We start from the raw sequence: 13,060 nt of genomic DNA, 5'->3' as shown, positions 1-13,060 counted from the left end.
AGTTACTGTGGGGCGGAGTCCCCCCTGGAGGGAAGGACGGGGTCCCAGTTACTATGGGGTGGGGGCCCCTGGGAAGGACGAGGGGTGAAGGCCACCTGGGGAGGACGGGGTCCCAGTTACTGTGGGCTGGGGACCCCCCAGGGGGAAGGATGGGGTCCTAGTTACTGTGGGGCGGGGCCCCCCCGGAAGGAAGGACGGGGTCCTAGTTACTATGGGCTGGGGGCTCCTGGGAAGGACGAGGGGTGGGGGCCGCCTGGGAAGGACGGGGTCCTAGTTACTGTGGGCTGGGGGCCCCCGGAGGGAAGGACGGGGTCCCAGTTACTATGGGGCGGGGTCCCACCCGGAGGGAAGAATGGGGTCCTAGTTACTGTGGTCTGGGGGCCCCCCGGAGGGAAGGATGGGGTCCTAGTTACTGTGGTCGGGGGGCCCCCCAGAGGAAAGGACGGGGTCCTAGTTACTGTGGGCTGGGGGCCCCCAGGGTGAAGGATAGGGTCCTAGTTACTATGGGGTGTGGGCCCCTGGGAAGGACGAGGGGTGAGGGCCGCCTGGTAAAGATGGGGTCCTAGTTACTGTGGGGCGGGGTCCCCCCCCGGAGGGAAGGATGGGGTCCTAGTTACTGTGGGCTGGGGGCCCCCCAGGGCAAAGGATAGGGTCCTAGTTACTATGGGGAGGGAGCCCCTGGGAAGGACGAGGGGTGAGGGCTGCCTGGGGAGGACGGGGTCCTAGTTACTGTGGGGCGGGGTCCTCCCCCCGGAGGGAAGGACAGGGTCCTAGTTACTGTGGGCTGGGGGCCCCCCGGAGGGAAGGACGGGGTCCTAGTTACTGTAGGGTGGGGCCCCCCAGGGGGAAGGACAGGGTCCCAGTTACTATGGGGTGGGGGCCCCTGGGAAGGATGAGGGGTCGTGACCGCCCAGGGAGGATGGGGTGGGTCCTCATTACTGTGGGGCAGGGTCCCCCCCCCCAGAGGGAAGGACGGGGTCCTAGTTACTGTCGGTGGGGTCCCCCAGGGGGAAGGACGGGGTACCACTTACTGTGGGGTGGGGACCCCCTGGGAAGGATGGGGTCCCACTTACTGTGGGGGTGGGGACCCCCCCAGGAAGGACCGGGTGCAGGGGAGAGGCCCTGTTACGGGAACAGGCAGGCAGGGCAGCCATGTGGAGGGTAGAAGCAGTGAGACAGGGTGTCAGGGTCAAGCCCTAAAGCCAGGGAAGCCAATGGACTTACATTCTGCTCAACAAGAAAGTCGGGGCAGGGGGGGGACTGGAGGGCTGGCCCCACACTGGGAGAGACCCTCACCAACCACCCCGGCCCTGCTCTCCCTCAGGCATGCACTCCACTCAAACTTCCAGAAGCTTCCCTCAGTGCTGCTGTCAGGAGAGGCCGACCTCGGGATGGGGGTGCCTCCTCATACCGTCCCCTGAGACCATCCTTGGTCTGCAGTGAGGACCTCGAGCCCCTCATGCTGCCCCCACCCCAACGGCTGGCACAGAACAAATGCCTGTGATCTGGGAAGGTGACCCCACGCTCACGGGGTGTTCACAGGGTCCTGAGGATTTAGAAAACTAAACCCCCTCAGGACAGCCTGCCTTTCGGGTCTCGTGAAGGAGTCAAACACCTCATTTCTGAAAGTCAAACGATATACTTGTATCTCGTAGACGGGGTGGGGTGGGGGGGCACGCCTGGAACCAAGAAGTGCCAGCACACACACTGCACAAATTGTACCCGTTACAGACAGAAAAGGACCAAGAAAAGTTGCAGATATTTCCATTCTTATAGAAGAGACCATTAGCTTAATTTTACAGAACAGTTATCTGAGTTTAAAAATAGAAATTGGCATGTAATGAGTTTAGACTGGCTGTTTCACGATGCTGGCCCACACACTTGTTAGTCTAAGTTTCAGGAACTATTGATTGACAAAGTTAAGAACTCAGGAACTAATTAGGAGCTTACAGTCCTATGAACAGCTTTGGAAAGGCGTAACAACTTAAATTACGAGAACAAACATCATTTCTCACTTTTTGTAAACAAATCATCGGAAAAGCAAAGAGCGACTTAAATCACGGGTCAGCCTCACCACCAATGGGCGGTCCCTCCTGACTGCAGGGTGAGGGGTCTCGGAGACTTCAGTCCACAGAGGTGAAGGGACGTGGGGGCCAGTGACGACCCACAAACACTGGCGCTTTAAAGAGCTCTGTTATTCGCACAGAAACGCTGGTAATTGTGTCAATTATGTTCTCTGAAAGTTCAAGAACGGTCAACGCCTAACGCTATAAAATAAGCACCTTACCCAACACCCCACTCCTGCCACGTGCGCCCCCAGGAGATGTGAGTGGAGCACTGAGGGTCCACGCCAGGACCCCACAGAAACGCTTGGTTCCACGTCACCTGTGAACCTTCTCCTTAACCGAGCCTCCCTCTGAACTCATGCCCTCTGACAGCACAGGAGGGCCCCGCCTTGGCTTCCGGCTCCTTCCCAGTCTCCTGTGCCGAATCCTCGCCTCACCTCTCAGCTCTGGGTGCCGAGGACACGGTTTTTCTCCATCACCACCCGGGCCCTGGTCCAGAATCCCCCAGCCCTGCACACTCCCCTCCCTGGATCTCAGGCCCACACGTACAACTGCCCACTTGTTGTTACCACTCACACATCCAGTGGGATCTCAAAATTAACGTGTCCCCCTAACAAACAACCTCCCCGTCCACGCATGACCACATCTCTGCAAATGGTGCCAGCACACTGTCCCCGGCGGGGGCCTCAGACCTCACTTGGAAGCCTGCAACAGACTCAGGCAGGGTCTCACGCCCCCCACTCCTGCCCCGGCCGTGCTACCACCGGCCCGATGAGTCCAGCATCCTCCTGACTGGCCTGCCTGCTTCCGCTCTTGTGGCCCCAAAACTGGTCTTCACACACAAACCAGTCTGACCTTCTAAGCCAGTCTGGATGTCATCGTTGGCCCAGAACACTGACGCATCCTCAGAACACTTGGTCCCTAAATGCCCCAAAGCCCCCAGAGCTCTGTGTCAAGAGCTACTGATCTCAGCCCCCTCAAGGGCTCCGGCCGCTCGGGCCCTTTGCTGCTCTTCCACCTGCCAAGCATCCCCCAGGGCCTTTGCCCGTGCTGCCCTCTGCTGGCAAGCTCCCTTCCAGGACGTCCTCACCGATGGCTCCCTCCAGATTCCCTGCGAGGTCCCTCCAGCCTTCTCAAGGTCATTTCTCCGCACCCGCTCCTCTGCTCTCCGCACACTGTGCTCCCTCGTAGTTTACACGGCCTGGTGCTACCTCCTGCTTCTGTGCGCTCTCCCCCTGCCCCGCTAGAGCAGGAGCTCTGTGCAGGCAGGACGGTCTGTCAGGGGGCCGTGCTGTGGCCCCAGGGCCCAGAGTCAGTGTCTGTTGAGGTACTCGGTACAGTGACACACGCGGGAGCGGTCATCAGCCTCAGACCACTGACCCTAACAAACAGCAGGTGCAGGGGTCTGCGTCTGAGTTGTGGGGTCCCAGGACACCAAGGGCTCCTTTCCCGCTGCTCCCAGTGGGGCCCACGAGGCGGGACTGCCCCCCAGATGAATACAGGGCGTGGCGGCTGCAAGCAAACCCGTGGATATCAGGATGCACAAATCCAACAGCACTCACTGTCCGGGCCTCGGGCCACATGCTCGCCTGTCGCGCTCTGATTCCATATCTGTGGCGATCTCAGGAAACCTGCCATGATTCCCCCACTTTAGAGTAAACTGAGGAATGGAGATGTCATGGGACTGCTGGCCGTTTCACAGCTCAGATGGACCCTTTCCGGCTTCAGAAACAGAACTTCCACCACTGTGGTGTGAGCTGACCTGGCGACTGCCTGTCAAATGCCCACTCACAACCGTGGCTTCAGAACCCTGCACAGAACATGCAAATGCCCTGGTTGTGCCGTAGCGGCAAACGGTCCCCCGGTGCCTGGGTGGCAGACACACAGATGAAGCTCACTGACTGAGTCCATTTCAGGGGGGGGGGACACACGGAGACCACTGTCCGGAGCCTACGGCCACGGGGTGGGGGCAAGCAGTCACCCACTGGCTCCTCAGGGTCACCACAAGGAACCCAGCGCCTCCGCTGGCATCTCTTAGGTACAAAGTGCAGTCCCACGGCCACCCCTGTGATGAGAAGCACATGTGGGCAGGAGGCAAGAATCACTTAGCACCGCAACCATGCCATCCACCACGCCACTGACCACACCATCTCTCGTGCCACCCACCACGCCATTGACCACACCATCCATCATGCCACTCACCATGCCATTGACCACACCATCCACCACACCACCCACCACGTCATTGACCACGCCACCCACACCACTGACCACACCATCCATCACACCACCCGCCACGCCATCCACCATGCCATCCACCACGTCACCTACCACGCCACTGACCACATTGTCCACCACACCACCCACCACGCCACTGACCACACCATCCATCACACCACCACCATGCCATCCACCACACCACCCACCACGCCATTGACCACACCATCCATCACACCACCACCATGCCATCCACCACACGACCCACCATGCCATTGACCATGCCACCTACCACGCCACTGACCACACCGTCCCTCATGCCACCCACCATACCACTGACCACACCATCCAACACGCCACCCACCACGCCATCCACCACGTCACCTACCACGCCACTGACCACATCGTCCACCACACCACCCACCACGCCATTGACCACACCATCCATCACACCACCACGCCATCCACCACACGACCCACGCCATTGACCATGCCACCTACCATGCCACTGACCACACCATCCCTCATGCCACCCACCATGCCATTGACCACGCCACCCACCACACCATTGACCACACCATCCATCACGCCACCCACCATGCCATTGACTACACCATCCACCACACCACCCACCACACCACCCACCACGCCACCCACCACGCCATCCACCATGCCATCAACTGACAGCCAAATCTCCAGCACAGCAGTCAAGGAAGCTTCAGGGCAGCATTATACACGCAGGTGGGATCCTTTATGACTTAGTACACGATGAGGGGAACCCCACCTTCCAGGAGCGGTCGACCCCCGGGCAGGTGAGGAGGCGGGCCACAACCTGGCCCCTGCTGAGGCCTCTGGGCAGGGACACAGGGGACATGGCGCTGTGTCACTCACAAGCTGTCCCCGAACTGGAGCACCTCGCACAGAGGGGACTCGATACACATTCTCCCCAAAGACAGAAATGAGCGCGGAGACAGACACACAGACAGGCGGGCAGGTGCTCGGCCACGACCACAGCGTCCCCCCTTTGAGGGCTGAATCCACCCAGGAGACTACTGCCGCAGCTCCCCGGGGCCCTGAGGCCACGTCAGCCCGTCTTCGCCCAAGACCGTGGGGCCGTGGCCTCCAGCAGCCCTCTCCTCTCACATTCCTCCTGCTTCTCTGCTGTAGACAAGGGCGCATACTGGTTCCATCCATTTAATTAAATTTAATTAAATTTATTTGCAGCGTAAGAATATTTGAGTGCACTGAGCACATGTAACTAAGATAAATCACAAATGCACGTTCATTTAATCGATCATCTCGGCATGGTTGAGACGCATGAAACAATTCTTCTTCAGGATTATTCCAGTTTTTCTTCCTGTCTACTGAACGGAAAACGACGTTGTCGTAGTTGGGAGTCTCTGGAGAAACGCTGCACCTACATAACAGGACACACACGTACACACGTGCACGCGTGTGAACACACGTGCGGACACATTTCAGCCCCTCTCTGCACAGGAACACACCTGCTGGCTGCCGTGAGCACAGCCGTACAGGACCCAAGTCCCTGCTTCCGCCAGGAGGCGTGTACACTTAGTGAAATTCTGGCCCCCGTGGTGGCGCTTTTCTTACCTCTCTGGACCTCCACATGGCTGCGGGACTTTGCATTCCCACCAGCAGGACACAAGGTGCCCCTTTTCCGTGTGCCCTTGCCCGCGTCTGCTGTTCTCTCGGTTCTGACAGCAGCCAGCCTGGCGGCCGTTGAGACCGCCGGCGGCAGGGCTCGTGAACAAGTGCGCATGCGCTACCACGTGCGTGCGCGGCGCTCCCCAGACCACCAGGGGCCCGGGCTCTGCTCTCCATCCCGGGCGGGCGCGATGCTCCCCAGACCTTCTGGCGGCCAGGCTCTCCGGAATGTGCCCTCCCCATACCCACCCCGTGCTGCACCCTCCCCCACGTTTCCGCGGGCCTTCCCGGCTCCTCGTGGATGGCAGCCCCGTAGCACCTGGCGTATCATGTGCGGTGGACGCTCCCAGGCTCACAGCAACCGCCACGTGCGCCCTGAATGGTCTTCTTCCAAGGTCAACCCTATGTCTGCTTGCACAAGGACTCACATGCACAGAGAGGCCCAGTGTGCACCCTGCGCAGGCCTCCCACGCCTGCGTCTGGCATAACAGCAAAGGGCTGCCCTGTGGAAGCTTTCCACCCACGGCCACCCAGGAGCACAGTCATGGGCGAGCGGGGCCGGGCCTGTGGATGCTCTGTCCTGCCCGGGAGCATGGCCACGGGTGAGCAGAGGGCGCCCGTGGGTTCTCTGTCCCGCCCGGGAACACGGTCACAGGTGAGCAGAGGGCGCCCGTGGGTTCTCTGTCATGCCCAGGAGCACAGTCACCAGGAAGCAGGGAGCACCCATGGGTTCTCTGTCCCGCCCAGGAGCACAGTCACCAGAAGCAGAGAGCACCCGTGGGTTCTCTGTCCCGCCCGGGAGCACAGTTATGGGTGAGCAGGGGGCGCCCGTGGGTTCTCTGTCCCGCCCAGGAGCACGGTCACCAGGAAGCAGGGAGCACCCATGGGTTCTCTGTCCCGCCCGGGAGCACGGTCACAGGTGAGCAGCAGGTGCCCGTGGGTTCTCTGTCCCGCCCAGGAGCACAGTCACCAGAAGCAGAGAGCACCCGTGGGTTCTCTGTCCCGCCGGGAGCACGGTCACCAGGAAGCAGGGAGCACGTGTGGGTTCTCTGTCCTGCCCGGGAACACGGTCTTGGGCGAGCAGGGGGCACCTGTGAGTTCTCTGTCCTGCAGGCACCAACCAAAGGCAGCAATGGGTATAACCCTGTGCAGCCTGACCTTTTGGACATTCAGTTCCTCAGCCCTACCCAGTGACCTTTCTTCACTTTCCTATTGAAATACTGTTCCAAATTAAGTTTGAATAGAACACCCTCCTTGACTCCTTCATGCCACAAACGCCCCGTTCACCTTCAACTTTCAAAGGCTGTCACCTGCCAGCAGTGCCTCACACCATGCCTGGTGACAGGTGCAGCCCCCGCGGACGGGGTCATGTCCTTCTCACAAATGTGCCCCAGAGCATCTGATGGGAGGAATAAGGCAGACACTCCCATGCCTGCCCCCAGAAGTGCACCACGGGGCCGGTGGGCTGCAGACCCACAGAACCCCAGGTACAACAGTGGGAGAGGGGCAGATGCCAGCAGAGAAGCGTCGGCTTCGAGGGCTCTGCAGAGCTGAACGAACAGCGGGTTTTTAGGCACAAAGTCTGAGGGGACAGGCCGAGCGGTAGGGGCTCCAGAGTCCATGGCAAGGCCGGGGCAGACCTGGTGGAGCAGGCAGGAAAGAGCGGTCATGTGCTCACAAGCAGGGGACAGGGTGAGGGGAAGCCCCGAAAACCCGAGACCACAACCACATGTGACCTGGGAACAGGCACCTAGGGAGACAGGGGGTGTGGGCAGGGCGGGAGCGCAGGGAACCACATGTGACCTGGGAACAAGGACCTGGGGAGAGGGCGGGAGCGCAGGGAACCACATGTGGCCTGGGAACAAGGACCTGGGGAGAGGGTGGGAGCACAGAGAACCACATGTGATATGGGAACAAGGACCTGGGGAGACAGGGGTGTGGGCAGGGCGGGAGCACAGAGAACCACATGTGATATGGGAACAAGGACCTGGGGAGACAGGGTGTGTGGGCAGGGCGGGAGTGCAGAGAACCACACGTGGCCTGGGAACAAGGACCTGGGGAGAGGGCGGGAGTGCAGGGAACCACATGTGGCCTGGGAACAAGGACCTGGGGAGAGGGCGGGAGCGCAGGGAACCACACGTGACCTGGGAACAAGGACCTGGGGAGACAGGGGTGTGGGCAGGGCGGGAGCGCAGGGAACCACATGTGGCCTGGGAACAAGGACCTGGGGAGAGGGTGGGAGCACAGGGAACCACATGTGATCTGGGAACAAGGACCTGGGGAGACAGGGGGTGTGGGCAGGGCGGGAGTGCAGAGAACCACATGTGGCCTGGGAACAAGGACCTGGGGAGAGGGCGGGAGCGCAGGGAACCACATGTGACCTGGGAACAAGGACCTGGGGAGAGGGCGGGAGCGCAGGGAACCACATGTGGCCTGGGAACAAGGACCTGGGGAGAGGGTGGGAGCACAGGGAACCACATGTGATATGGGAACAAGGACCTGGGGAGAGAGGGGGTGTGGGCAGGGCGGGAGTGCAGGGAACCACACGTGACCTGGGAACAAGGACCTGGGGAGAGAGGGGGTGTGGGCAGGGCGGGAGTGCAGGGAACCACACATGACCTGGGAACAAGGACCTGGGGAGAGAGGGGGTGTGGGCAGGGCGGGAGCGCAAGGAACCACATGTGATCTGGGAACAAGGACCTGGGGAGAGGGCGGGAGTGCAGGGAACCACATGTGACCTGGGAACAAGGACCAGGGAGATAGGGGGTATGGGCAGGGTGGGAAGGTCCCGCCCGGTCACATCGCTCTGTGCTCTCGGTGTGGAACACACGCCGTGGGCTGAGTGAGGCAGCAAGGTAGGGACAGAGCACAGGACACAGGAACACACATGATCTTAAACAGGGCTGAGTACAGAAATAAGACAGGAAGCGTATTTACCCGAAGAAAAGATAAACACTAATCTGAGGAGATACATGACCCCCTGTTCCCTGCATCATTATTTACAGTAGCCAAGGCGGCTATCCATCCATACGGAGCGTGTCCATCCGTCCAGGGTCCATCCATAGTGTCCACCCGTACACAGTGTCCATCTGTCCGTAGTATCCATCTGTCCATAGTGTCCATCCATAAATAAGATGTGGTAAAATATATATGCAACGGAATATTAGCCATAAAACAGAATGAAGTCTTGCCATTTGCAATGACATGGATGGAGCCAGAGGGTATAATGTTAAGCAAAATAAGTCGGCCAGAGAAAGACAAATACCCCATGATTTCACTCCTAATATGGAATTTAAGAAACAAAACAAGTAAGCAAAGGGGGGGAAAAGGGGGAGACAGAGAGAGAGAGAGAGAGACAAGCTGGTAAACAGACTCTTAAGTCCAGAGAACACAGTGCTGGTCACCAGAGGGGACGTGGGTTGGGGAGGGGAAGACAGGTGATGCGGACAAAGCATGCACCTGTCGTGATGAGCACTGGGTGTGATGAATCACTATTATCTACCTGAAAGTAACAGCAACAGTGTTGGTTAATTATGCTGAAATAAAAACAAAAAAACCCCACAGTTAAGATTTTGAGGTGACTCCTATTTCTAATCTTCAATTAGGCTTGAACTCTGTTTTCCAAATACTATTTCCATGGGGAAAAAGAGAGTTTCAAGGTCAAAGAAGATGAGGGAACACTAAATATCAATCACACACTCATCTTGGTGACTGACGACAATTAGCATATTAAGGACTCTAAAAAGTCCTGCACAAAAAAGGTCGACCCTGATGTGGGATGTGTGTGAGGTACATGCTTTTTTGTTTTTTTAATTTTTTTTAACTTTTATTTATTATTGAGAGACAGAGACACAGAGCGTGAGCAGGGGAGGGGTAGAGAGAGAAGGCGACACAGAATCTGAAGCAGGCTCCAGGATCCAAGCTGTCAGCACAGAGCCTGATGCGGGGCTCAAACTCACAAACTGTGAGATCATGACCTGAGCCAAAGTCAGTCACCCAACCGAGCCGCCCAGGTGCCCCGGTACATACTTTGTTATTGGTTAAACTTAGGTAAATTTCCTTAAATGTTTCTATCAGAAACTGTCTCAGGATCACTGGTCTCAATTCCTGCACAGCCGAGTGGTGGACATGGGGTGATGGTCACGGTGGCCCAGGCCAGGCCAGCCCCGCCTGGCTCCAGCTCCTGCAGACAGACACGACACCCGACAACGGGTTTGTGAGAGGCAAGCAAGCAGCCCAGGGCGGCTGCAAGGGCACAGCCTTCGGGCCAGGGGAGGGCAATGCCATCAAGGCTTGCCCGACGGTGGGAACAGGGTCCTGCTCAGACCACAGTCTGGAAAGCTAATTCTTCTACAAAGAGGAACAGAATGAAGCCACCCTATCAGCACGGTCTACACCGCTCACAAAATCAGCTAGTAACACGGCAACACACACGAGACGGGGGTTAAAGAGAGCCGTGCGACACAGCCATACAGTGGCTGACAAGAAGGAGGGACAGACCCCGGCACCACCATCTACAAAACTCGACTCAAAGCATCACTTCTGAGCAGCTTTTCTTCTACAGACTGAGGCAGAGGCGCTGACAGAAGTCACAGCTGCGAGCCAGGGCGGGGTCACTGAGGAGGGTGGCCGTCGGTAACCAGCGAACCGAAGGAAATCAGTCCTACCGAGTCTCAGCCCATCTGCCGCGGGCAGTGATACTTGGGTTAACTGAAAGTCTAAGTCCACATAAGTGCATATATGCATACGGGTGTTCAGGTAGGTGTTTCTCACTCAAAATTCCTTTGACTGCCTTCACTAGTTTCTCCATTAAAGAACGATCTCAACCATTCCAGAGAGATGTCTAGACTGCAGGATATTACTTGACTAATGATACCAAGATTTCAGTGCCCAAAATGGGCAAAAAACAGGTCAGTACTTCTCTTAAGTAGTACTTACACCACGAGGAGTTTGCATATGGGACGAACTCAAACATTTCTGCTGAATAAACTCAGTCAGGGAAGGGAGGAGGGGGGATGCATAACCCGGGAAATGGGGAACAGAAGAGAAACCAGATACTCTGGTGAAGTATCCTACAACCAGCCAAATTATAGGGGACAAACGTCTCATATAAAACTGAGGGACAAATGAGACTCATGGTCACTTTAAGCCCATGTAGACCTATTACCACTGGAGAGAATTTTATAGCTCAAATAAAGATTGTCTATTAATTTTCTGAAAAAGTTAAAATCCCCATTCTAGGTTGTATAACTTTGCTGAATTGTTTTAAAAAGGACTATTCTACTTTAAAACATGTAGGATTAAATTTATGACCGAAGTCACACTGCATGTAATTTCTGCAAGTTCTTTAGAGCTTTAAAGAGCACCCTGCGAGAGCGTGCCGTGGCACAGGTCCTGCAGACAAAAGCTGGCCATCCAATTAGAGAGGACATGGTGTGCCGGCCACAAATTAACACCATGCATGCTGTTCTGGAGCAGCGTTCAGAGCATCACGGCCACGCTTGAAGAGCCACATACCCCGGTGTAGGAGGGAGGGGCTTCTCCAAGGAAGCTGGGCCTGTGCACCAGAGAAGGTGTCCAGATGAGGGAACACTACCCTCAGCAGAGGCCCCTACGTGCAAAGTCACCAGCAGGACCGACCATGTCACCAAGACTGTGGAGTGGTCACACGTGACAGTCACCACGGACGGAACCCTCTGCCTGAGTCTGAATGCTATCCTGGGCATGGCTGACAGAGTCTCACGCAAAACACAGGCAGGTCTGTACCTGCGGAGCACAAATCCGGCAGTAGATCGCAGGAGGAGCTTAGGTAGGAAGGACACTAGAAGCGCGGAAATGGGCCAAGAGGACATGGTAAAATCCCGTCAGAAGGAATGAAAAGAGGGAACAGACCTGATGCAGGAGAGGAGCCAAGAACACAGTGAATAGAAAACCCCCTGGCAGGAAGGACACATCCCCCCCCCCACCCTCCCAGAGTGAGAGCACAGGAGGAAAACAGAAGAGCAGCCTGGGGACAAGGCACGAAAAGTGTTTCCTTTGACCTCTGTGTTCTTTGTGTGAAATGGAGCATGTTGCTTGCGGAGAGTAAATGAGTAAGGAAGTAGGTGGGGGAGCCTGAGGAGGGCTGAGATGCGGAGTCCCACCACAGGGAGAGACGGGGTGGGAGAACAGAGGGGCGTCTGGACAGGGCAGAGATGAGAAAGTGCTGGTAACAACATGGGCGTGAAGTGGAGACCGTTGTGGTTGGGGTGGGGGGGGGCGGTGCTGAATTTTAATCAGCAGCATCAGCACAGATATACGGTTTCCTTAGCAGAAATCCTCTCGGGTACTGAGTGGACAAGTTCAGTCATGAAATTAACCCACACTTGGAATCTTGCCAAGGAGAACAATGACAGACCAGGAAGAGAGAGGGTTGAGGAGGGGCAGCCAAAGCCACAGAACAACAGATCCGCAAGGGCCTGTGTCCCTAGGAATGGCCCTGAAGATAAGAGGGGACCGATGGAGGGAGAAACCACAGGTGCCCAAGGACTGGGTTCTGTGTCAACAGAGAGCATCTCCCAACCAAGTCACAGCTGCTCCTGGGGCAGGAGGAGGGCTGCACAGGACAAACTGAAAGTGGAGGACAGAGCACCTGTGTGGGGCAGGCAAGGGCTGACAGGGAAAATCCCAGGCTCCCTGAGGGCACCTCTGGGCACTTGGGTGTCCATCCTGGAGCACAGCCTGACGCCCTGTGAACATTCCAACGACACAACGGCCACCTCCTCAAAGGCTGACGATCATGTAACCAGACTCTGCAAATGACTTCTGGGAGAGTGAGGAGTTCTGCAGCCAAGGGGGAAACAACTTAGGCTCCCCCGGACGTGTTCCTGTCCCTCAGCGAATCAACTCATCAAGCCCACACTGAAACTGACCTACATTCCCTGTGGATCCCACATAAAATGTATTTAGATGGTATCTATGTCACTGTAAAATATTTTAAATTAAATTTTTACACATTCAAGTTCTTTTTAACATATAACCTTGCCAGATTTGGTCAGTAAAGACACAGGAAGCCCCTCAACCTATTTTTTTTTAGCTCTATTGAGGAAAACTGACAAAACTGTATATATTTA

At 56.8% G+C, this 13,060-nt stretch overlaps 1 protein-coding gene across 3 annotated transcripts in view; it reads right to left on the bottom strand.

Annotated features, from left to right (window-relative positions):
* The window catches only part of DLGAP2 (DLG associated protein 2), a 617,576-nt gene extending 611,554 nt beyond the window's left edge, over positions 1 to 6,022 (bottom strand). For all 3 annotated transcript variants that reach the window (XM_047856904.1, XM_047856906.1, XM_047856907.1), the window contains exon 1: positions 5,895 to 6,022. In XM_047856904.1, the coding sequence (XP_047712860.1) occupies positions 5,895 to 5,930 (36 nt within the window). In that variant the 5' untranslated portion in view covers positions 5,931 to 6,022. The remainder of the gene's footprint in view (positions 1 to 5,894) is intronic.
* Between the last annotated feature and the right edge of the window lie 7,038 nt (positions 6,023 to 13,060).

The sequence above is a fragment of the Prionailurus viverrinus genome, chromosome B1, assembly GCF_022837055.1.
Source record: "Prionailurus viverrinus isolate Anna chromosome B1, UM_Priviv_1.0, whole genome shotgun sequence".
NCBI lineage: Eukaryota > Metazoa > Chordata > Mammalia > Carnivora > Felidae > Prionailurus > Prionailurus viverrinus.
Note: the sequence above shows the minus strand (reverse complement) of the source record. Positions and strands in the feature narration are given on the sequence as shown.